This window comes from Thunnus maccoyii, chromosome 9, assembly GCF_910596095.1.
Source record: "Thunnus maccoyii chromosome 9, fThuMac1.1, whole genome shotgun sequence".
Classification (NCBI taxonomy): domain Eukaryota; kingdom Metazoa; phylum Chordata; class Actinopteri; order Scombriformes; family Scombridae; genus Thunnus; species Thunnus maccoyii.
In genome coordinates this window covers 16,970,007-16,995,007 of record NC_056541.1, presented here as the reverse complement: position 1 = coordinate 16,995,007, position 25,001 = coordinate 16,970,007, and the positions used below count along the sequence as shown (strand labels likewise).

The 25,001-nt window shown below is 40.4% G+C and overlaps 2 protein-coding genes across 15 annotated transcripts; one reads left to right on the top strand and one right to left on the bottom strand.

The window, feature by feature from the left end:
• Window positions 1–399: 399 nt before the first annotated feature.
• rmi1 (RMI1, RecQ mediated genome instability 1, homolog (S. cerevisiae)) lies at window positions 400–10,951 on the bottom strand. Of its 10 annotated transcripts, none has more exons than XM_042420491.1 (10): window positions 10,096–10,371; window positions 9,782–10,002; window positions 9,283–9,502; window positions 7,869–7,979; window positions 6,761–6,910; window positions 5,323–5,393; window positions 4,874–4,997; window positions 4,537–4,621; window positions 4,058–4,253; window positions 400–2,942 (listed from the first exon to the last, which is right to left on the bottom strand). In XM_042420491.1, exons 3-10 carry the CDS (start codon window positions 9,442–9,444, stop codon window positions 1,664–1,666), a joined length of 2,178 nt encoding a protein of 725 aa, XP_042276425.1. In that variant the 5' UTR covers window positions 9,445–9,502; window positions 9,782–10,002; window positions 10,096–10,371; the 3' UTR covers window positions 400–1,663. The 10 variants fall into 10 exon arrangements, with proteins under 10 accessions (XP_042276425.1, XP_042276427.1, XP_042276430.1 ...); XM_042420493.1 differs by having other exon boundaries at window positions 9,803–10,002; XM_042420496.1 differs by having other exon boundaries at window positions 9,283–9,505; window positions 9,863–10,002.
• Window positions 10,487–24,520, top strand: hnrnpk (heterogeneous nuclear ribonucleoprotein K). Of its 5 annotated transcripts, none has more exons than XM_042420504.1 (17): window positions 10,488–10,559; window positions 11,508–11,581; window positions 11,708–11,865; window positions 12,334–12,431; window positions 12,756–12,812; window positions 13,771–13,814; window positions 15,357–15,429; window positions 16,058–16,165; window positions 17,052–17,180; window positions 17,454–17,785; window positions 18,491–18,538; window positions 20,145–20,184; window positions 20,972–20,987; window positions 21,384–21,416; window positions 21,609–21,676; window positions 22,188–22,357; window positions 23,598–24,520. In XM_042420504.1, exons 3-17 carry the CDS (start codon window positions 11,808–11,810, stop codon window positions 23,626–23,628), a joined length of 1,305 nt encoding a protein of 434 aa, XP_042276438.1. In that variant the 5' UTR covers window positions 10,488–10,559; window positions 11,508–11,581; window positions 11,708–11,807; the 3' UTR covers window positions 23,629–24,520. The 5 variants fall into 5 exon arrangements, with proteins under 5 accessions (XP_042276439.1, XP_042276438.1, XP_042276435.1 ...); XM_042420501.1 differs by having other exon boundaries at window positions 10,490–10,559; window positions 16,052–16,165; XM_042420503.1 differs by lacking the exon at window positions 10,488–10,559 and adding an exon at window positions 10,610–10,630 and having other exon boundaries at window positions 16,052–16,165.
• Window positions 24,521–25,001: the final 481 nt, after the last annotated feature.

Below are 25,001 nucleotides of genomic sequence, written 5' to 3'. Positions count from 1 at the left end.
AGATGTGACTGCAGTATCACTTCTGTACCCACTGAGACAGCACTCCCCACTTGTTTCATTTACTCTATCACCCAATATTTATTCCACTTGTATCTCCCTATGGGTTGCTTCCCTCCCCCGACACCCCCACCCCTCCATTGTATCCAGCCTCATTAGCACATAACAGGCTATCGACATGCATAGCAGGGTCCTGATTTAGATGTTCAACTTGATTAGCCATTAATGAAGCAAGACCAGCTACCTGAATGGAAGCGCACACAGTGGCAGAGGACAATAAGATACATGCATGTGCCCTCCTGCATGAACACACACATATGTAAACACACGGACTAACATACATTCCCTGTGGTATCTTTATTAACTTGTGTTTTCCTCATTATCACACTCAAGACATTGAAGTATGTGAGACTGGTTTAATACATATCACCCAAAATACCACCTAATTATACTGTATGATGGCAGACAAGACGCAAATTAATGTGCGTAGAACAAACTGTTGAAATGTTTCATCTTAAAGAGAGATTCCCTGTGCAGAGCTACAATGCTGCAGCGCTTCTTTTAATTACTATTATGTGTGCTTAAACAGTGCATATCCCAAAGGGGCATTTAATAAAACTATTACAAGCCAAATGAAACACAGTGCTCTGCTGCAGCGTCAGTCTGTTTCTCCGGTTATTCATCTAATCTTGAGGAATACGACACTCATTTGACGAGGAGAAATGGAAAGCTAAAATTAGTAGCAAGCGCTTACTTCAAGCATGTTTTATTAGTCAAAGTGTGTAAAAGAAATTATAAAACCTTCAAAACAATTTTATTTCAATATACAGAAAATACAGACAGACCATCAAATTTGTGGTATATGTATTCATCAAAGACAAAAACATAGATGAGCACAATAATGAACAGAAATAATCGAAGCTCATGCCCTCTCCTTTATCTTCCTTTCCTCTCATTTTACTCTGGGGGAGTTTATTAAAGACCCACGCTGCCCTTGGATATTCAACCATTTTTCAGTCAGAAGTAATGGATGTACAAGAATGAATGCAAAGGCTGGCAATTCATTACAACAATCAGAATATGAATTCTTTTTTTTCCCCTCCATTCCCTTCTCTCATCTCAAACACCTTACTCTTCTTCTTCACATAGTTTTAAAATGTTCCTTATAATTTGAGATGCTCAGCTCTGCATTTTTTTTGAGCTAATATTCTGACCACTCAATCCAAACATTAAGATAAAGCATAGTTAAACTTCTCCACCCTTTTATCTGTTTGCTTTGCTTTGGAATGATGTTGTGCATTTCAAGCAGAAAATAGCTTTCTGAATAGGTGAATGAAATCCTCTCATGACAAATGACAGAATGTCACATTCACATATAGCAGATGGGATGCATTGCAACACGCTGCTTGCTGATCATCAGACACCCAATTCACACATTGTGCTCTCTCAATCTGAAGCAGAAGGGCAGGTTGATCACCAATCTCAAAAATACATTAGTTTCATTACTGAAGGGAGTGATTCTTAAGGCACCGCCGATGCGAAATGTTATATTTGCCTCAGATTTGTCCTATTTGCAATTTTTCATCTGTGCTTAAGGGCAATATACTTCTCTGGTTCCTGCAATTTTCTCATTATAGCCCACTTCCCCTCAACCTCTTCTCTGTGTTTATTTTTTTCGTTCTCTCACCCTCTGCTCCAGCTCCTGGAGTACTTTCTCATTGACAGGGTCTGCCTTGGTCACCACAGCCTTTCTCCCCTCTGGTTCAACCGCAATAGTCATAACACAACACATGTCCACCAGCTCTTCCTGACATCTCCTCATTCCAGCATCCAGTTCACATCTCCTGGCGGGGTCTCGCTTCAGAGCGCCCTTCTCCGCCACAGAGAAACCCAGCAGGCCTGTCAAAACCTCATCCGACAGCTCCACGTCCAGATAACCAGTTCCGTCAGATATTGTAGCACTGACCCGCCAAAGACCGTTGCTGCTGCTCAGTTTCCCCGAAAGAGTCACGATGAAAGCTTTGACACGGATCTCCAGGGTGTGAGGATGCGGTTTAGAGATCAGCTCATCTAGCAGACACAAGTATGTAAACGGTGAAGAGGTCAGAGTGAGAGTGCCGTCACCCTGTGGGTCATTTTTTGCAGATGTTCTATCACATTCTGCAGAGCTTGAGGTGCGATTTTGCCCCTGAGGTACGCTGTGTGAGCTTTCAAATGCAGGCTCTACCTTAACTGAAAATGTATCTGCTACATTTCTTGATGATGATTTGCAGGTAACTTTAAAACTGGAGCCTGAAGTTTGGTTGGTAGCACACTCTCTGTCTCTACTAGGTCCTTGTTGAACATCTGGCTCTCTAGTTTGCACTCCATAGGTTTCCACCTCTTCAAGAAAGCAGTCCATATCTTCATCCATGAAATCATTCTCATCATTAGTTGGCTCTGAAGCTGCTGAGGGAAAGATGGGTTTGGAAGTCGCTACAGCTAAATGTCCTGAAGCTCCTCTAGTAGAGCTTGGACTGTCCCTGTGTTGCGAGGTAAATCTGGAGCTGCTAGAGCCAAGCCGTGACGCAGAGCCAGTCAAAGTTGGCTGCTTAAACTGACCAGTTAGGGGTTTTGTTGTTCTGTCCAAACTGTTTCCCATCATTCTGTTGTTATTCTGTGGCGTGCTTCTGTGACCACTATCAGACTGTGCGGTGACATTTGTGCTCTCCTGAAAAATCACACTGTCCAACTCATCCAGGGGAAGATCATCAAAATCTTCATCAGGAAAGTCTTCATCTGCCATGATGTGATCTGTGCTCTCTTGTTGAATCACATGGTCAGACGATAATTGGTCAAAAAGGTCAGACTCCTCTTGTTCGTTATCATGGTGCTGACCTTGGACTGAACCACCTCTGCTGCTTTGGGTCAAACCATTGCTGTATGAGCGGATGGAGTTTTCACTTCTAGAAGAGATTAGCAAATAATGTTGGACTAAGTTAACAGCTTTTAAACAAGATGGTGTGCCGACGGGGCTCATAGTGTCAGAGGTAGTTCTATATGCTAATAAGACAAAGTTTAGATATGGTTTTACAGCCCGTGTCAGAGGGTAGGAGAAACTTAAAACCCATTATGCTCCAGAAACAAGAGGACCGTGATAGTTATATGTCATATATCACTCAAACCTGTTAAGTCCTATTTTCGATTACAGCCTGAAGAACTTGTTTTGCATTTTATATCATAATTGGTGAATTATCAATAGTACTACATAGCAATGGAAATTAGTGAGTGTCAAATAGCTACAGACAGAAATGCACTGGGATTCAAGGAGTAAGGGCTCCAGTAAATTTTGGCTCAAGTCAGTTACTGAAATAGTTGATAAGCAGAAAATTACAACTATTCTGATAAAGCAATAATTGTTTTAATCATTTATTTAAGCAAAAATTACAAATATTTGCTGGTTGCATGGGGAGGATTTGATGCTTTCCTGCATTGTGCATGATAGTAAACTGAATTATCTTTGGATTTTGGACCGTTGATTGGACCAAACAAGATATTTGAAGACATCACAATGAGCTCTATGAAATTTTACGGCATTTTACACTACTTTCTGACATTTTATCAACAAAACAATTAATCAAGAAAATAATTTATCAGATTAATCGATAATGAAAATAATTGTTGGTTGCAGCCCTAGAATCAATGATATTTCTCCTCACTCAGCAGTTTTAAACAGTCTCTTTAGCCATTATCTATTAAAAGCATTGTTGTTGCATAATTAAAACTGATGGTTGTCACCGGCTGCAAATGAATAAACCTACTGCTGCAAAGTAGGCAAAGATAGAGACAGTAACACCAACAATAATAATTTTTATAACTTATGTTAAATAAGTTTGTTCATGATATGTAGATTAAAAGTGCTAAAGGATTCTTAAAGAAGCTGAAAGATAAATGCTGATATTTTTTTTCTGAAGACAAACATTATGCAAAAATTCAAAATGTCAAGGTATATTTGCCCGAGGGAGGGAACTGAGGAGCTTCAACAATAAAATGTCAAGACACCAAATTGTCAACCACCCACCTGGATGAGGCAGTTGAGATGACGCTCCTGACAGAGGAGCTTCTCGAGGACTGAGTTGAGATTTCACTGAGTGTCCCATAGCCGCTGTCTCGAACAGGCCGAACCGGAGCCCTTTCCACTTCTTCCTGGGCCTCCAGACTGGCCAACAAGTCCTGGTCATCTAGTTCCAGGTCCTCCATTAGGTCCTCCTGGTTACCTGAGGAGAAAACAAAACAAGGTGCTGCATCATGAATTTGCTCAATTCTAAAGCCAAGAAATGTGATTTATAGTGATTTATATTTATATCATTCATTCATTTGTAAATTAATACAAAGTCGAACAACCAAAAAAGTTTTTCAAAGCAGGCTTTTATTTATATTTAATCAAATTTTCTTATCAAATATACACAAAATATCTTCAAACTACCATGGCATCACCTTGCACATATTTTATATTATTTGTGATCTTTGCAGCACATACACAAATTGTCATGGATATACCTTGGTGTGATGGTGGAGCCTCTTCCTCATCGTGCTGCTGCTGCTGCTCTTCAGGAAGTCCCAGCGTCCGACACAGCACCCGGCCCTGTCAGAGCAGTACAGAAATTACTTCTTGTTCTGTATAAATTATTGCATGATATACAGTAGTACTGTATAATAAAAGCTAGAATTGTTGTTATTCTTGCTTTGTGCACAGTATAAAAAATAAAAACAGCAAGTGATCCATAATAACTAGCTTTAATCTCAATGCAGTGTTACATACTGTATACAAGAAAAACAAGTCAACAAGTGATCAGGTCCGGATAATAATCCTACAAAATTACTAACAAAAGTTCACCTGGTTATTTCTGTCCACCAAATCTTCCACCTCACCACCCAGGATCTTGACGTTAGTCGGCCCCAACAGCAGCATCCCAAGTCTGCAAACCATCTCCCCCTGCAACTGCAGCTTCACACCAGGCCTGGAGGTTAGGAGAATCATTTTCAAAAATATGGTACAAAGCTTTCTGTTGTGTTTATTTTTTAATTCATGAGAAACAGCATGAATAGCAGTAAAATAATTACTGACTTTTTGATTTCATGACATCTCCACCCACAATCTAACCTAAGGCACAAATAAGTAACAGCACACCCTCTGCTTCCTTAAAATTTGTTTCAATGCATTCTTCATTTTAAAACCCCAGATATGGTTGCTGGAAAGATGTTAAAAAATAGAAATTATAAACTGTTATATGCAGCAAAAACACATCACAGTGCAGTTAGGAGTTTCAAAGGTCAATCCTTAACCTAAGAGCTGAGCTCAGTGCAGGTATAGGCTGATACTCCATGGCCTCCAAGCTCTGGACTCCATCTGTCACCTGTACAACAGAGACAGTTTAGTTGACCAGGGACCGCTGAACATGGAAATGATTACAAATTCACACTCTCACAAGCAGAAAGGTAAACATATTGCTACCCTAGCCTTATTTCTCTGAATTGTTTCATTCCTAAAAATAGAAAACCAGATTAAAATTGACATAAAAACTGCTTTTTTAATTTCAAAGTCAATGCTTTTTAGCAAGTGACCTTCAGCTAATGTATGCAAGTCACTGTGTGGGTCATTCAGCCACAATAATTCCCAGTAGGCAATTGGCCCACTTGGCAATACGTTTTTTCTTAAAACAATATATGCTGCTTTGCCGTTTCAAAATGCGCAGCTGGTCAAAGCTTATCTCAACTTATCTGCTTTATTACACTGCCTTTTGGCGGTGATGCCGGTGCATTTTTTAACTGCCATGAGTCTTTGCATCTCATGGCTCTTAGAACTATAGGGCAACCAACGTTTCTAAGCAACACCAGCAGTCTTGAGTAACCCTAGAGCAGTGACAAGCGAATTACTTTAGGTGAAAATTACAGTCTGCGCCTTATATTCCAGTAAATCACTCTTTCATATGCTCTCACTGATTGTGCCTGTCCACTATGATTCAGTCAGGAAGAGGAGAAGCTTTCCTTTTTCTACCTAACCAAACACACAAAGATAAAACCTGGTAGTACATTAGGGTTGAACAGTTGACTGAGTATAATTGTACATTACTTACTGCTTTCTTGCGTAACACTGTATTTATAATGTCAAATAAACTGTGGTCAGGAATAGTTCATGCATACTGCTAAAAAGTGCTGTAACATAATTTTGCTTTCAAACTAATTTTGTTTCATCTGGCCTACTCAGGTCTATTGTGATGTCAAACTTTTATAATCAACAAAATAATTATTGTATCCATAATAGCAGAACTCCGTCCTCGACATGTCCTGCAACAAAGATCTCTAAAGGAAACCTTGCATTAACCTTTAGTCTAACAATAAACTATGAAATGCTCAACATTATGTCATTATTTTGTTGTTTGTTTGTGAGGGAACAAATGGTAGGAAAAATCTTTGTGAAGACACATTCATGATGTAAGTCAAAATACACATACACACAAATAAACACACCAATTAAAAGTAATTACTCTTCTACTTGTTTTTTGTGGGTTTCACAGCTGGAAGTTTTCATTGTTGGTTACTTTTTATTACAACAACTAGACTGTATTATTTGAGTGGTTGGTGACTTATAACACATAAAAACATTAGCACTGAAGGAATTGTTAGGCCCACAGCGACCTTAATATTGGGAGCATGACATCGACATTCAAGGGAGACTTTTTATACCCACTGTATGTGCGGTTACTTTCTAAATGTCACTGACCTGCAGTAGTAGCATACGGGTTGGTCTGGCTTCCCAGGGCCTCTGTGTGGTCTGTGTGACAGCAGACACCTCGTCATTGGCACAATCCGTGCCCCGGCACTTCTGCAGCTGACCATACGCAGGCTGACTGATATCCAGTAATGAGTCAACCTAAAACAGAGCGAGACCTTTTTATTTCAGTACACCACCTTTTTCCTACCATGTTAATTTTTCTAACTGCACTTAAAAATCTAATGAAAGGTTTCACACTATATCCTGATGACAGTATATATCCTGAATGTATTAACTGCTAGTTATATTTTGTAAGTGGCATGTGTTTGTGAATATAAACACATTTTGTCTCCTAACATCATATATTTAGAACCAACTATTTAATTACTTGGTCTTGAAGGACTCACGCTGGGTGCATTTTCCTGATCATCTAAAGGAAAACTGGCATCCTGTGGTGTTTTGTTATAAAACGGCTTCTGACTATACAATCATCTCTTTTCCGTGAACAGCACAACGGCTTGCTGTGTGATTTTGGATATTTGTGAATACGCAGGATTGTATCGCACAAAAGACCACACACCGATCATAAAAAAATGAATATTAACGACGTCGTACAGTACCAGTCAAAAGTTTGGACACACCTTCCCATTCACTTGAATGAGAAAGTGTGTCCAAACGTTTAAATGGTATTGTACCTGGACTACTGTGATTTTAAGCAGAAAATGCCAGTTTTTTTAAGGATCCAACACAGTAAACGTAATGTCCACACAAGATACAGTAAGATTATTATAAAGTGACTATAGATCAAACACTATAGGAATATTCTGATGGTTTTCTTGCTCACTGTGGACTGCTATGTGTTTTGCTGTCACGTGAATTTGCTCTGTTGCATTTATACTGTCCTGTGTGTGCCATATGTTACTACTGTATGTCTTTTTCCCCCTCTCTTTCTTGCCCATGTGTGATACTCCTTTATACATGTTAGTTATTATCCAGAGTAACTCTGTAAATCAGGCCAACTATTTTACAGTTAACTATTGATCAATGGGCACTGTCCCTGCCATAAAATCTACTAATAAAATAAATAATATATACAGTATGACCAACCAGTCTGTACCTGGACACAGAAAGTGCCCCTGAGCTCAGTCTTCTGGGCTTGAGCGAGTCCTTCAGGGAGAACAGGGTAGTCCAGGTCCCTCAAGTCTGTCAACAGCCACTGGTCCAGCGCCTAAAATTTCATATTTGTCATGCAATGAGGTACATGAGACTGTACTGTAAGCTGGCTGCAACGCTGGCATTTACAGCAAGTTTATTTCGTGCTGTAAAACCCATTTTATGTCACCCTCGATTATCAGTTATTTGAGTAGATTTTCACACTTAAGATTGTGTGACATGATAATTAATTCTTCACATCCTCTTCTATGACAGGAATGGCCATCAAATTATAATGAACACAATACAGAAGTAACCTCTTTAGACTAACACTAGTCACACTTAGCGCTGAAGCTGAGCACACTAGTAAAGTGTGAATTCTTGACAGAAATTATGCAACAATGAGCTAAAAACATCAAAAAGATGTTTATGCATCCCGACTCACTAGTGTCATAACGTTCTAGCAGATTTATAGTCACTTATTCATGATATGAACATCCTAATTCACATCATCTAAAAACTGCTCTACTGGTTTGAGATGTAGCGACCATGTGGGCCACTAAGATGACTTGATATCACTGTTAATGTTCCTGGAACCATCGGGAGATGATGTGTGCTTTGAGAAGTGAAGCATTATCCTCTTCCAGAATGAATTTGAAAAAAAAAAGGTAGACTTTCACCATAGAGGGACACAGCTGTTCAGCAACAATATTTAGGCACACTGTGGCGTACAAATGATGCGTCAATGCAGGAAAACATACCCCACATGACGCCACCACCAGCTGGTACAGCTGACACCAGGCAGAATGGATTCATGCTGTTTACACAAAGATTTTGCCCTGCTATCAGCATGTTACAACAGAAACCAGGATTTGTCAGACCAGGAGGTGTTCTTTCAGTCTCTCCTCAATCACCCACTTTTGGTGATCATTACCCACCATAGCATGATCTTCTTGATTTAAGATGACATTAGAAGAGCTGTGCATGGTCTTGGGCTTCTGTTGCCCATCTGTTTCAAGGTTCAATGAGTTGCAGCTATCTGTGTTGCCCTCCTGTACAATCGTATTGCATAGATCTGTTCATTTTAAAATTTATGCAGGGTTCAACAATATTTTTTCACTGGGTCCTGGCAGCTTTAAAGTGCATAAACGTATGGTCTTTTGAGGTTTCTTAGCATGCCAACACGAATAAAACATCTACTCAAATCATGTTGAGTTTTCATGTCTGATGTTGATTCCCTTCCATACAAGAAAATTGATAACATCTCCTGTGTGAAGTGAATTATTCAGTTCAATCTGGGTTATGTTACCATTAAGATTTTTTCTTTTGCATTCAACTGTACAGTAAGACAGTCAGATGTCCTGTCAGTTGGTTCCTACCTGTTGGTTGATTTGCTGCTGTGACAGATGACCTGCTCCTCCTGCCTCTTCCTGTAGCCAATCTACACAGGCCTCCAACCAGGCAAAGGGCACCTGGACATGCCAGGAAGACTGCAACCAGGCTTGGGTAGCACGTACCACCACCTGGATCTCAGGAGTCATCCTCTTCCTCAGTGTGTACTTGTCCTAAGGCACTCTCTGCTATCTTCTCCCCTGCTAGCTGCTGGCACACAACTCTAGTTGGTTATTTTGATGATGCTGCAGCAAAGTAATTGATTATTGAGTTCAGTTATTGATTTTAAGTTATATTTATCAGTATTGACTTTACTCTGAATAGGGCATCAGCGATGCTACATGTTGGGAATTACTGTTTTTATTTGCAAATAGTTCCCATTTACAGATATGTCACTGAAACTGTTCTATAAAAAGGCTTTGATGAGACTAGTTAACTGTCATATTTCATTCAAGCATAGCCTACAAGAAGAGCTTCAAATGTTACATTTAATTTATTTCAATGCACCCAGCAATTCCTGTGGGCTTGAGGGGATTTGTCAGTAAAGGGGTCATCCTTTATCTGTACCTCCGGAACCACTTGACACCAGATCTGGTGGTGATTTATTGACAGGGGAGATTATATTATTATGTTACAAGAACATGAGGGCACTGCTATCTGTCAGCATGGATAAACCCAGCGTCCCAGCTGATAGTCACGTCTGGGAACTATGAAGGAGAGAGAAATGCATGTCACGTCGGGCAGAATAATACAAACTGAGACGATGTTTGTGTTAAATGAAGTCGAGTTTAAAAGGTTACCTTAGAAGTATAGAGGCAGTCTCATCCACGAAGTAACGTAATCAAGGCGCCAAAGTTGACTAGCCTCACTTACTTAGCAATGTTGATGCTACTGCACCTAAGGTTTGTGTCCCTACAGTAGCACCATACAAACCCTTATATACAGCAGTGGTTTTTACACCCAATAACCATGCCTTTCCGCGTCAAAACAAACTAACAGAGCAAGTACATCACACCCTATAAACAGGAATAACTTGAACAACCTGCTGAATTAATTTGCGAATCTAACAGCAACCGGAAAGAAGGCGTATCACATTGCTTCGAAAACGCCTCATCTCTTGTGATTGACGCCAGTTCCAGCCAATCAGAACAGTGTTCTGATTGATTTGCGCTCTCCTCCGCCAATCGGCGCACTCTAGTTGATTTGTACATTTCCAGGTTCGGTAGAGACGGAAAGGGGGGACGAGCGAGGTGTTGCACCGCAGGTTTGTTTTTTAAAACGGTATATCTTCTGTTTCTACAGCACATATTGGCTTTATGAATTTGAAATATATAGGTACGATAAAATAAATGTGCGTTTAGTATTATTTATTTTGTCTCCGGTGTAACGCTGCCTAATTAGCTTAGCCTGGCTAGCTCCCCTCTTACTCAACCGACATTATTGCAACATGGCGAAATTAGCTAGCCGCTAGCTTGAGGTGGTACGGGATGGTCCTTTGTAGTGATCGCTTGCCAATGTTTTGTCGCACTGTAGTCGCGTTAGATCAGAGATAAATCATGGTTTCTTACCTCGTACGCAATTAGTGAAGTGTTTAGTGAAAAGTGTAGTTAGTTAAGTTGCATACGTTAATTCCCGTCTAACGTTACTCGACGAAGCTCGTAGCCAACGCGTTAGCCTTCCCCGGCTGCTAACATTAACCACAGTTAACTGTGGTCAGCGGTTAGCTGTAAGTAAGCCTCAATGCTAGCTCACTTTCGATTTCGTCAGTTTGTAAGCTCAATTGCTGTCTTTACTGATCACTTGAAATTGACAGTTCGTCGTGTTGTACGCCAGTTTAGATAGCTAGCTGTAATAGAAATCAGAACGTTAAGTTTGTAATTGGACGTTAATAGTGGTTATCAGTCGTTAGTAGACGTTAATCACCGGCTGATGAACTTAGGTCTTGATTAAAGCGCAGTTAAACATTAGTCGGAAACCTTGTAAATCGCTCGCTCCTTTCTCCCCTCAAACAAGCATATTAATACCTCGGTGTGATAATATATTTAATGTTACATTTGTTTCCTCTGCGGGATTGATACTCATTAGCTATTCAAACATGGGAATGAAATTAAACGGATGTGACCAGAGTTGTTACATATTAGTTTTCTATCATTCAATGCCCTTTTTCATATTACATTTCAGCATTTTAACTAGCCTCTCCCCTCCCCAACAGGTCGCAGCAGCTGTTTGGTCCTTGCTTATTTAGTTCCGCCTATCAACACGCCCTCGCCCCTGTAATAAATATCGGTGAGTGCCGATTTTCTGTCAGTTTTGTCTCTCGTTTTTCTCGCCTTTTCATCGAGGGTACTTGGAAAAACCGGACACACATTGAATTGTCTAATTTCTTTCTTCGTCCTTTTACAATGCTGACAGACTACCGCAGCTCACAGGGGCAAGTTTTCTGCTTCTCTCTCCCTGCCGCCCGTTCTCTGGACCAAAGTGCCCACTCTGTCCCTTCCCTTGTCAGAAGATCATGGAGACAGAAATCGAACAGCAAGAAGAGACCTCATTCAGCAACACAGAGACTAACGGTATAAAACATAGTGGTTGGTTATATTGTCAAAATGCATCAGTTCATTGATTGACAGGGTTTGACATGTTTGTGTTTTATGCAATGAGGAGAGGCATTGTTATTGTAGCTGATTGCCTGCAGCTCGGATTTTGGAAATTCGTTCAGGCTATGTTTTCTAATTGGTAATCCTCTTTGAGTTAGATGTCAGAAAATGTGTGTGCAACAATTAGGGCCCTAAGTCATATAATATACTGGTGTCCTCTCTCAAAATTGTCTTCAGACTCATTGAAAAATCTGTCTTTCCTAGTTTTGTACACAGTGATCTTGTTTTTTTTTTAGTTTTTTATATGAAAATAGAGTTTGAAAATATGTTTTGTGGTTGTGTGCTTCACTCTGCTTTCTGTGGTCTTTTTCATTATTGAATTTTATCCTCGGGAGGGTTGTGTATGTAGGGTTGTCAGTCTGTGTTTTTATCTCCTCATGCCAGGTAAGCGCCCCGCTGAGGATGCAGATGAGCAGAAATCATTCAAGCGCTCCAGGAACTCGGACGAGATGGTTGAGCTTCGCATCCTCCTGCAGAGCAAAGTAAATCAGCTCTCCTTTAATTTTGTGTTTCATGTTGAACCTGTGTGTGACGATTTATGTTTTTGCTTTTCTTTTGTGCACCCCTTCAGTATGACTGCTGATTTCTTACACCCTCCTTTTTTATGGTTTTCTTTTCATTGCCCTGATGACATCTCTGGCCCTTGAATAATTATTTTCCATCCTTTTTATTAGGGGTATTCATTCAGTCATTGTATTCATTGTAGTATTCTCTTGCACCCTGTCTCGTAATTACAGTGCCATGGTTCACATGTTCTCATTCGTTCATTATGATTTCAGTTTTTTAAGTATTCTTTGTATTCACAGAATGCAGGAGCTGTAATTGGGAAGGGTGGCAAAAACATCAAAGCCCTTCGTACAGACGTGAGTACATCTATTCTATACACCCTGAATTTTTATTTTGTATTCTTCATATTTTTTCTCTCCACTGGTGCACAGCCGCTTAAAACTAACCAGCGTCCTTGATAGGACAGCAGTTTATTTGAGAACATTTACCCCGGATAACTGATTAAAAACTTATTTTGGTATTTGGCAATCTCTTCTGTGTAAGTAAGGGGTGTGGTTAGCTGATGCCTGTGTTGATATTAGCCCTCTGTTCATGAGATCATCTGACAAACCCTTTGAGGTTGGTTCTGCCTTTTTCTTTTCACAAGAACATGTGATTGCCTCAGCTAAACTGCCCCTAGGCACAAAAGTCCAATTTCAATTTGCTTCTCCATAATGATAATTTATTGTAACTACTCTGTTGTGGCAACACTGATGCTCTTGTTACTTTAAATTTATGGGCACAGTGCGGTGTTCATGAATTCACCAGAAGAGCCAGCTAACATTTTTTTATATGTGAGTGTTAAGGCAACCTGGCCAGTTCTTAATTCATTCAATGTCATTGCCTCTTTCTCTAGCCCTCCACAATATGTTCTCCCCCCTCTCTCTCACTGTCTCTGGTCTATTCCCCAACATTGAACTCTTCATATTCTTAATATGCCATTACCCATTTTCCAATGTCACATTTTCTCCTCTTCTCTCTTTGACAAACCAATCTCTGAGAGAATCAAATTAAGTCACATTTGATCAGTGTAGAGCCTGTATATTAAAAATGTATTCCTCTTCCCTCTTCCCTCTCCCTTGTTTATTATTTTACTGTTGACTTTTTTGCCCACTTCCTCCTCTGTTGCCCATGTTCTGGATGGCCCCTCCTGCGCCCGCCCACCTGACACCCTGGTTGGCCCTGCCCATAATCGTGCCCTGTCCCTAAATGGGCGCCTTACTTGATTGACATCTGTGCTCGAATGGCCCTGGCCCCTGCCCATGCCACGCCCAGTACAATGCCAGTGTGTCAGTCCCAGACAGCAGTGGGCCTGAGCGGTATGTCCCTAAGCTCCTCCCTCTCACTGCCTGACTACAGGTCAAACAAACAAGAGAAGATGAATAATAAATAGTCATCCTGCCTCTGTCAAGTCACTGTATTTTAACCTACCTGTTCTCACAGTATTTTTAGCCTGAGTCAATGCGTTCATGTCCAAATCTGCCTGTTGAACCTGTAAAAGCCATGTCAACATCCTTTACATGCCATTTTAAAGTCACGTCAACATTGAAACTTAGGCTGGTGTTGTCAGGGTTTTTCCACAATCTGCCACTGTCTTTTCAAATCTTTGCTATAATCTGTGCGAGTGCCAGTGTTTGCAATATGTCAGTGTTTTTGTGTTATTTTCATTGATGATTATCTTATCCTCTTATCTTCTGTGTTTTCACCTCCCTCCCCCCCTTCAGAGTGGATATACTGGTGTTTGTTTTCCGTTAGTTTCATCAACGCTCACCTGCTTCTTGCACCATCCATTGTTTCCCATTCTTTGTGATGTCCCCATTATACTCATAGGTTCAGATTGTCGATCCATTCTGAAATGCAAAAGGCAAGCTAGGACTCAAGTCTTGTGTGTTCTTCCATTCTGTCTTTTGCTTCATCTGAGCTTGGTCATTGACTGCTGGAGCTACTGACAGTACAGGACCTCTCTGTCCCTGTCCCATCTCTGCTTTCTTTGGTTTTATATTTATGGCTTCTCCCATCCCCTAAACTCCAGTGGTGGCAAACTTAATTTTCCTGGGTATAATCTTCTCTGTTACTTCTCCTCAGCTGTCTACCATTCTACTTCCATGTACAAACTTTAAGTTCTCTGGATCAGTATATTCATTTTGTTTATTTTATAACGTCACTTGGTGGGTGCAGACAACAAAATTTGGTTTCCATTAATGTGGCCAAATCAAGCATCAAAACTGCTGCCAATTTGACCAAGACAACAATGCTTTTTAACGTATAAAAATAGAATATCCATCCCTTTTCTCCATCTTCCCTGATCTTTTAAATTTGTGTTGGGCATCTTATTTGGGGATCGGTATAGGCAAAATCATTGTAGTGTGCATCCACCCAGTTATGCTTCAGGACTTTAAAATTCTCTCTGGCACCATTGGTGCTCATTCCTGCCAGATCCTCCCCAGATTTCACCCTCCCTGTCTTGCCCCTTCAATGGTCACCAAATGCAGTCACTTTCCTTTGGGTTTCTTTTTTATTCTGTCTTTTCTTCTTTTCTCTTGGCAAAATACAGTTTTTCTTTTAATTGCATTGTTTGGGTACTTGCTTTTTGCCAGTTACTGTGTTGGATTATCAATGACTTACCATGTTGAGTTTAGAAAACAACGGACCTCAACAGTTTATTTAGCTGTAATAGTCTCAGGAGGGAGTTGATTAAATGGGGTTTGACTGTTTTCTGTGACAAGGACTACTGAGGGATGATATGAATTCTCTGATCTGAAATGCTGTTCCCTTCCTCCTGGGATGCCTTGCTGGCACCCCCACCCCTCCCTGTCTGCGTGGATGTGCTCTGCCTTGTCATTGGTGGGTGTAACATGAAGCATCCTGAGCATCAGTGCCGACATCGAGACAGTTGGAGAAATCCTGCTGAAGATTATCCCAACCCTGGAAGAGGTGAGGACTTTGTTGAGCTGTTTATTTTGGACGTTTTAGTGTTTGTTTGTTTTTAACTCCTCATGCCAGTCAAGTCCAGTTGAACCCATTGAGCTAAGCAACATAAGTGGCAACATAATGGGAACAATAATAGTTTTCACCAAATGTACATTATTTTAGATGCTTTCTTGTTCAAATTCAATTTACTCTACTTGCCACAGTTTTGCAGTGTTTTGTATGCATGCTGTTTTGCAGTTTGGGTTCTTTTTTTTAAAATTCTGTTTCCACTTGCAAATTAGTGATTTAGATATGTTTAAATGGACTTGTTCAAAACCTCTGTGATTGTCTGGGTGTTAGTCCACGCACTACTGGTGTGTCCACCACAGTTGCTATGTATCTGTATCTAACCAGTGCAAAAAATGTTGTCTCAAAAAAATAGACTCATGGTCCAAACTGTCAAATTTATATTTGACATTTTAAAATGTTCCCACTGTCAATTTTATACCTACTACATTAACTTGCCATTGTATACCCTGCGGTGGATGGCTTTCCAAAATTAGTAGAAATATTAGTCTCAAACAGGTTTTAGTTTTTCTGAAAATGAATAGATTGTATCATATTAACATGCTCCTGTCCTGCACAGTACCAGCAGTACAATGGAATGGATTTTGACTGTGAGCTACGTCTGCTGATCCACCAGAGCCTGGCTGGCTCGATAATCGGGGTGAAGGGAGCCAAGATCAAGGAGCTCCGAGAGGTATGTTGGTACAAGGGATGAGGATCACTTGCAAAGCAAAGCCGTTTACAGACTGTGTGTAATGTAGAACATGCACTTTCACACAGCCTTCTGTTGCGGCCAGTTTTTCAATTTTAATAAGAATACACATACATACTGGATTAAACCAAGCTGGAGGCACAAATATAAGATTGTTAGTCTTCTGTTGTATATTGTTTGTGTTATTTATTTAACAGTTTCATTCTTCTGGCTCAGTCTTCTATGCCACAGAATATTAGATTAGATTCAACTTTATTGTTATTGCACAGAGTACAAGTACTGAGACAATGAAATGCAGTTTAGCATCTAACCAGAAGTACAAAAGAAGAAGTGCAGTGCAGTATAATGTACATATGTATAATATAGAAAACAGAATAAACAGTAAGGGTAAGTATGAATGTGTTGAGATGTGTATATACAGTATGAACAGAGTATGAATACGCTAAGATATATATATATATATACACACACACACATACATACAGTGTGAACACTCGTAACAGAATGAAATGTAAATGCTAGGGAACACAGTAAACAGCTCAAGGTATGAGAATACGATGTACACACTATAGATCAGATATAAACACAACAGACAGTAATACAAATACACTATATACTTGGTGTGCCTCAACAATATGGTGTGATTTCCCCCTCAAAATATCCACAAAATGACATACAGTACCAGTCAAAAGTTTGGACACACTTTTTCATTCTAGTGAATGGGAAGGTGTGTCCAAACTTTTGACTGGTACTGTAGTGGTGATTTCATGTGTATAATCCTAGGAGTTTGTTTTTTTTTCCCCCTCTCTCTTCCTAGAGTTAAATTTGCTGCTATATAATAATCATTTCTCTTTCTGTGTGCCTCCAGAACACAAAGACCAGCATCAAGCTGTTTCAGGAGTGTTGTCCTCAGTCGACAGACCGAGTGGTGCTGGTTGGTGGTAAAACGGAGAGGGTAGTGGAGTGTATCAAGACTATGCTGGAGCTCATTGCTGAAGTAAGCATCTTGTACCATCTTTTGTGATTTGCCAGGTTTTATACATTGAAGATTTGCAATGTATTGAAACTATCAATGGAGTCCTTCTTCTGATACCTTTTTAGTGGTTGGAATTTTTAAATGTAGCCAAGTGTAAAACACTTGTATGGGAAAACAACCCACATATCTTGCTTTTTTATGTTAGGAATATTGTATTATTTCTAGTAGAAGCCCATATATTTCCAGTGTATTCTTGGAAACTGTAGTACATCTTCCTCTGTCTCTCTTTTTCAGGCTCCCATAAAGGGCCGTGCGCAGCCATACGACCCTAACTTCTACGACGAAACGTATGAATACGGTGGTTTCACCATGATGTTTGAAGAGAGGGGGGGTGGCCGCAGGCTCATGGGAGGGTTCCCCATGCGGGGGGGCAGGTCCAGCGGCGGAGACCGTGGATTTGACCGAATGCCCTCCAGCAGAGGGGGACGGGGACCAATGCCTCCCTCCCGTCGGGATTACGATGAGATGAGCCCTCGCAGAGGTCCTCCTCCACCTCACCCTAGTAGGGTTGGGAGAGGGAGCGGCCGTGGACGCAACATGCCTATGGGACACCCACACAGAGGAGGGTAAGAGATTAACACAAGAGACGTGTAGTTTGTTGCTACATTTCTCTGTTGCTCTCCTGCTTTGCTTTTACACTGTCGGACATGCATAAATGTAAGTCCAGTCACAGGCGTGGACAATCAGTTGAGTTTGCTGGTGTTTTTGTTGATTTATTTATTTTTTCCTCTAAAACTTCAGTTTTACATGACACTGAACACATTGTCTGTCTAAAAATGCTGTAAATATTATTTGTTTTACTAAATGGACCCTTCAGTGCAAAATGTCTACATGATCCATCTTATGCAGTTTGAAGTCGAGTCCTTTTATTCCTGTGAAGTGTTTTTATTTTAGACTATATTTTATTATATTTATACTATACTATATTTTATTTATTTAGACTAAAGTCCGTTCTGTGCTAGATTTTCCTCTTTGAGAGCACTTGTTTTAAAAAGGTTTTGACCATTGCATCTGCTTTTACAAAGCTTATTCCCTCTTCAGATGCATTTTTTCCATTCAGGTGCATTCTGTATTCCCCGAACTGATTTTACATAGTCTCATTCATAGGATAAGCAGAGTCCAGTATTCTGTATGCGATCCAGTGTCATACTATGCACCCATCTGGAAATATTTATATTCATTGTTATCCATTCCATCAAGTGTATGTTCTCATCCCTGTATGTCTGGGTGTGTTTGTGTGTGTCTTTTTCCCATTTCCATCTTGCCCACAGAGATGATCGTTACTATGACTCGTACCGTGGCTCAGATGACAGGTCAAAGTAAGTTTCTGTCCCTAAACCTCTGCTCTCCTGATTTATCTTAACAGGGATACTTTGACACGCTGTTATATTATATTACTTGCACTTGCCTCAACTGTAATGGTAAATCACTGAAGCAAAGATTCCCCCTTTCCTCATTAATATCATGGGGTGTTGCTTCATGTATGCTAGCTTTTTACCCTGTGGTCTTCATGAGGAAGTTGTCTACTAGTGCTGACAGAACCTCAGCATATTTTCCATTCAATGTGACATGATTGACGAAGATGGATAATAAAATGAAGTTATAAGTGTTGAGGTATCCCTACAAGTCCCATATTTCCCAGCTTAACTACTTTGTTGTTGTAGTTTTTTGAATATGCCTTGTTACTCCCGTCCTCACATAGCTCATAAGAAAATAACACTGTGTGTAAACTATTGTCATATCCCTTAACTGTTAATACTAATGACTGCCATGCTAATATCCATTTCTGCACAGTCTGTTTGCCTGTAATGCCCCAGCCTGCACAAGTCCCTTAGCTTGATCCCCATCCACCTATTGAAACTCCACTTATTTGGAGTGTTTTGTGGGGAACTGCAGCAATGTAGTATGACCTCTTCTTCCCTGTGTTAACAACCCACTCAATCTGCTATTCACTTCCCCAGGTTGAGAATATATTTGTGGTGGTGTGTATGAGGGTCATGTGCTGATGGGAAGCTGACATTCTTCACTTGACATACTTCACTCAAAGCATGCTTTTACAAGCTTGCTTCTGATTAGAGGTGTCATTTTTCTAATATCTACAATTGCACATTAATGAAACATTCTGGCAGATTCTTATTATTCTGCACTTTCAACTCCAGAAGTCTGCAGCCCTCTAAAAGGAGGACATAATAAATGCAAAATATCTTTTTGAGTGCAGATAATCTATTTTGGTGGGCTGTCCAAATAAATGCTATCAGGACCTGTCCTTGGTTTAGTGTCAGCGGCCCACATCCAGATAATGTTAATCAAACTGATGTGTATATATGGCTGACGCTGTGTGATAAAAGTGCAGGGCACTTGATATGATTTTATTTCTATTGTGCCATTTTTCTGTATCAGTGTCATCAAAGGTAATGCTACTAAGATGGGATCCAAAATGGCTACAGAGAGAGCCCTTTGAGCAAAAGCAGCGATTGATATCGAGTCACTTTGTGGATTTATTTCAACATGGCAGTAAAATCCGTACAGGCATGTTCTTCAGGAACAGCAAGAATACCAGTTAAACCCAAACACATTTCTTCAGCTGAAGCCTTTATTTGAGCTCCGTTTTGGGGGGAAAAATCAGCAGCCCTTGGCTCTGATCATCATCACCACCACCTGTCACTCCTCTCACCATAACACTGTCAGAGCTGTTCCTGTTACTGTGTGGGAAGATGGCTGAGAGGAAATGTGTTTATACTGTAATCTTGCTCAGCGTGTGTGTGCAGTTTGACCTAGACCAGAAATTTTCTTTGGAATGTTGTCAAGCATTTTTCTAAGCATTTTCTATTTCTTTCCACCCCCACCCACATCTCTCTCTCTTTTTCTCTGTCTCCCCCCCCACCCCCCAACCTCCCCCCCTCTATGGCACTCTTTCGTCACCAGTGACAGAAGAGGCAGACCGGATCGCTATAGTGATAACATGGTTAGTGACCCTTTGCTAAATGCATGCAGTTCTGGTTCTAGCATCTCATTGGGTGCCAGTGTACTCAGGCTAGCATACTGGTTGGTCTTAACACCAGACAATAAGCTATGATTGTCCATTGTGTTATACTCATAATAGTGGTTAGTTGACAATACAATCATAACTGGTCACCCATGTGCACATACGTGTGCATGCACTCATCTGAGCCCTGGCCATGCAGCCAAGCTAGTTTTGGCATAGTGTAAGCCATTCCACCAAATGACCATAATCACCACAGCCGGAGACACCCCATAATAATCAGCTATAATTGCCCTCTTACTGTGTACTTTTCACGGCCAGCCTGTTGGGGGATGGGGAGGGTGGGGGATGGCCATGGTTGGTTGCTAGGCAATAATAACGCTTTGTTGACAGACTGGAAGGTCTCTCTCTCTCTCTCTCCCTATCTCGCTCCCTCTCTGAGAGCTGGCAGGATACTGCCTGCCGTTGCTCAGCAACAGCTTTTTGAATTGCCTGTTGCCCTGGTGACAGCAGCATCTGAATAGCAGGTGAAAATGGGGGCTGATGGAGATGCAAGGAGAGACGGGAAGAGGGAGGGAGGGAAGGAGGAGGAGGAGTCTGGCTTATGGATGAAAACTGGGTGGCTTTTAGTTGAGTCTACTCCATGGATGAGGCTGCTGCATCATCCATCTATATAATCCTCTGTCCATTCATCTGGGATCTGTGCAGAGATGAAAGGAATCGGCTGTACTGTATGTAACCCATCTGTATTTCTGTTTGTTTTTTACAGAGTGGAGGAGGATATGGTAAGTGCTAAACCTTTTTTTTTTCTTCTGTGGCTTTATATGGATGTGCTTTCAAGGATGTTCTTCCCAACATACTATAGTGTCAAGCATTTATTCTGGTTGTAGAGCATGTTCATAAACAAAAAATTGAAACATTACAGGTGACATTCAGATGTTTAGCTATAATTGTTTGCTGCAATATTTTTCTTTTTCTTGAAACACCAGTGTCATGACATTTTAGTTGAAATATCTTGTTTGCAACAAATACTGAAGATTACATGCAGTGTTCATTTATCTATCATTCAACAGTTTTCTTCAGTAGATCTTTTGAACATGTATGACTAGTTATATTTTTATTGTGGATAGTTTATCTATGTTTATCACTGAGTGATCCTTCTTGTTTTCTCTCATGCTCAGACAACAGTTCCTCCTGGGATAGCTACCAGTCAGGTGAGTCTACACTTTTTTTTTTTTTATCCATTATCTTTTTTTCATATTATGCAAAATTAGCTGAGCCATGTGTGATTATGTAGCAGCAAGTATTGATTTTGGTACTCTGCTGACTTTCCCTCTATTTCTATCCTACTCTTATTCTTTTTTTCCTGCTCTGGTTTTCACCTCTCCCCTCACTCTCGCCATCAGGTGGACGTGGCTCCTATAATGACATGGGTGGCCCTGTCATCACCACACAAGTGACGATCCCTAAAGACGTGAGTAAATGACAGCAACATGACACACAGACTGGCACACCGAAGACAGATCAGTCTTCCTCACCCACTATGACCCATCATCATGACATAAATAACATTCAGTCTGAGTAAAATCCCTACATTGTCATGTGTGATCATGTCATTTGAGCATTTAGTCATTTAGTAGTATCATATCTCATTATAAATGCAGCAGCGTTTTAGTGACCAATAAGTCATGTTGTCTCCCACACACTGACTTTTTCCACATGCACCCACACTGAACGAGAACATAGTGTCATTTAATGAGTGTTAATTTTTTTTCACGTTCACCTAAAGTGTGTAGTAGTTTGAAACGCCTCAAATGAAACTGTATTTTCTTGAACATATCTGACAGTCTGGTTTTGTGTATCCACCTCTTTGCTTATTTTTTTAAGACACACTCATGTTCTTAGAGCTTAAAATGTTCTTGTGTCCACTTGTTTTCCTTTTCATCCCCACTTCCCTCATTCTCTTCTCTTTACCCTGCTGACAGCTGGCTGGCTCTATCATTGGTAAGGGAGGCCAGCGGATCAAACAGATCCGCCACGAGTCTGGAGCCTCCATCAAGATCGATGAGCCTCTGGAAGGTTCTGAGGACCGAATCATCACCATCACTGGCACCCAGGATCAGATCCAGAACGCCCAGTACCTTCTACAGAACAGGCAAGTTCTGACATGGCCACTATGACCGCAATGACTTGCATTGTATTACACTGACTTTTATCTTATTTGATGAAAAAAATCCTTTAATCTGACATGTTTGATTCATCAACCTAGTTGTAGTTTGACCATTTATCCCACCAAATTTGCTCATTGAGTCTACTGGCTAGTCTTAAACCTGGCCTGAGCTTATATCTGTGTGGTCATAGAAAGTCATCTAAAGCAATCTGAACAAACTACAGATACTTCAAAGATGCTTAATATCTTATCCTTTTATTCCAGTCCACTGAACCACACATTTATAGATTCTAAGATTGTAAATGCATATAAATGTTTTTTTTAATGATATTGCATCCTGGTGCTAGTTAACCCACTTCTTGTTGGGTTATGCATTTCTGTTGCCTGCTGTCTCTTCTTCACTAACCCCCTTCCTTTCTTCCCCATGCAACCTGCAAGTAGTTCAAACCTTCCTCTTACATGAAATGGCTCTGAATGCGTAGGCAAACTTATTAATTGTACATATTGCATATTTTTTGCAATTAATATTTTTAAAGGTCAATGTGATTGACATGTTTTTTTTTTTAAACTGTCACATTGGTCTAATGAATATGATTGGAAGAAGAAAAAAAAAAACCCAGAATGTCTATTTGCCATCCAAGCCGTTTCACTGTGAAGCAGGGAGTGGATTGATTCTTCCCCTGGCTGCTGCTGTGTGGAAGACTAGTGATTTTGTTGTTTTTAGTTAGATCAACCGACAACAAATCACAGTCTGCCAAATAGCACGAGCTCCTCCTCTTCTGTCTCCCTTGGCAACCAGTAGGCACGTATAATACACTACTTCCTTGTTGATGCTATCCGAGCTTAGCCCGAATGCTAATACAGCTGTAGACCTGCCGCCGCCGTCTCATGAGTAGTGTAGTGTTGCCATGGTAACTAACCCTGCCTCCCTCTTCCTTCCTCTCCTCCCCCTTCAGTTCGCTGCACCTGCTTGGACTCAAGGACTAACCACACCCCTCTTTTTCCTTCTCCCTCCTCTTCCTCGCTCTCCTTCAGCCACTTATGTCACATCACCCCCCCCCCCCTTTTCCTCTCGCTGTCTGTCTCTTTCCCGCTCTGCCTCCCCATCCTCTTCCTCCGATACCGTCATCCTCCCACAGTTGCTTAGTTATAAATGGACATTGTCATTGATTGTGAATTGCATTTTTATTGTGTTTTATTTATTTTTCCACTCTTTTTATTTCAGTGTGAAGCAGTACTCTGGTCATTTGCTGTAGACCCAGGAGATTCAGATTGAAGCAGACTCAGATTGCCCCCTCTCCCCCCAACCCCCCTCTCAACCTTTCTGCCCCTGTCCAACACAGCCCCTTCAGACTATTATTCTGGATTGTGGGTGTCTTTTTGAATTTTATTTTTGTATTTTTTAATGAAATAAATGTCCCAACATTCCTGTGCATAAAAGAAAATGTAGATGTTCTGCATTTTTAAGAGTGTAGTCCATTAGTTTACCTGATACACACTTTTTTTCTAACACACATCTATCGAGATATTCTTCAGTCTCCTGACAGACAGATTAAAAATAAACATAACCTTTATTTTTTGATGGGTTCGTTTTTTGACTTGTATTTGTATGTTTGTGTCTCCAGTTTAAATCTGTCCTACGTGTAAATGTGCGCACATATGTTGGCGTGTGTGTGGGTTGGTGTGCTTTCTGTTGTCTATATCGGTCCTTTCACACACAGTTGTACTCCATTACCACTCTGTGCAATGTGCAGAATGTAAGATACTTTTCTTTTTATATGAATCATTTAGGTTTTTTTTTTTTTTTTTTTTTAAGAGATATGGGAAATTTAACTCTTCAAAATGGATTTGGGATGTTGACGTTAGGACTCTTGTATACATCAGATACAGGACACTGACTAATCTTTAAGAATATTCACTAGTTGTGTGATGAAATAAATCTGAATCATTTGAGTAATACCTGACAGATGGAAACATGTAGCTACAAAATGTATGACATTTTATTGGAGATTTGACAAATGGATGCTGAACTTTGTTTGTTTTTGTCCCTGCAATTTCCTGTTGCTCTACACTTGTTTGCTCTCCATGCTGTAGACTTCACTTTGTCAAATTGTAAAATGAATAAAGATGATGCCACTTTTTACTGAACCAACTCTTTTTTTTTCTTCTTTTTTTTTTCTTTTCTTTTTTTTAAATTTTTGGGGGCGTGGGGAATCATTGCAGCTGGATCCGTTTTCTGTGCGGTGACATTTGGGCTAAAAGCATATAATTGTTTTGACGACAGTCGAGCTGCCATTTCTGTGTGTTTTAAGGCAGCATTTAACAATTATTTTCAACATTACTTAGTCTGCACATTATTTTCTAATTCATCATTTTGTCTACAAAATGTTAGAAAATAGTGACAAATGCCCAGAGCCCAAGGTGACATCTTAAAATGTCTTTTTGTCAAAAACCCAAAGATACAAAATGTGTTGTTGTGTAGTAGAAACAGGGTTCTCCACGCATCTTCCAACAAAAAGCAGCTGAATCAGGTTCTTCTCAGTTTGAGGACAGCAGACTTCAAAAAACAGAAGAGACTGGAGCACACTGATTAATTTGCAGCCTTTAATTGTGCAGACTTAACGTTTCA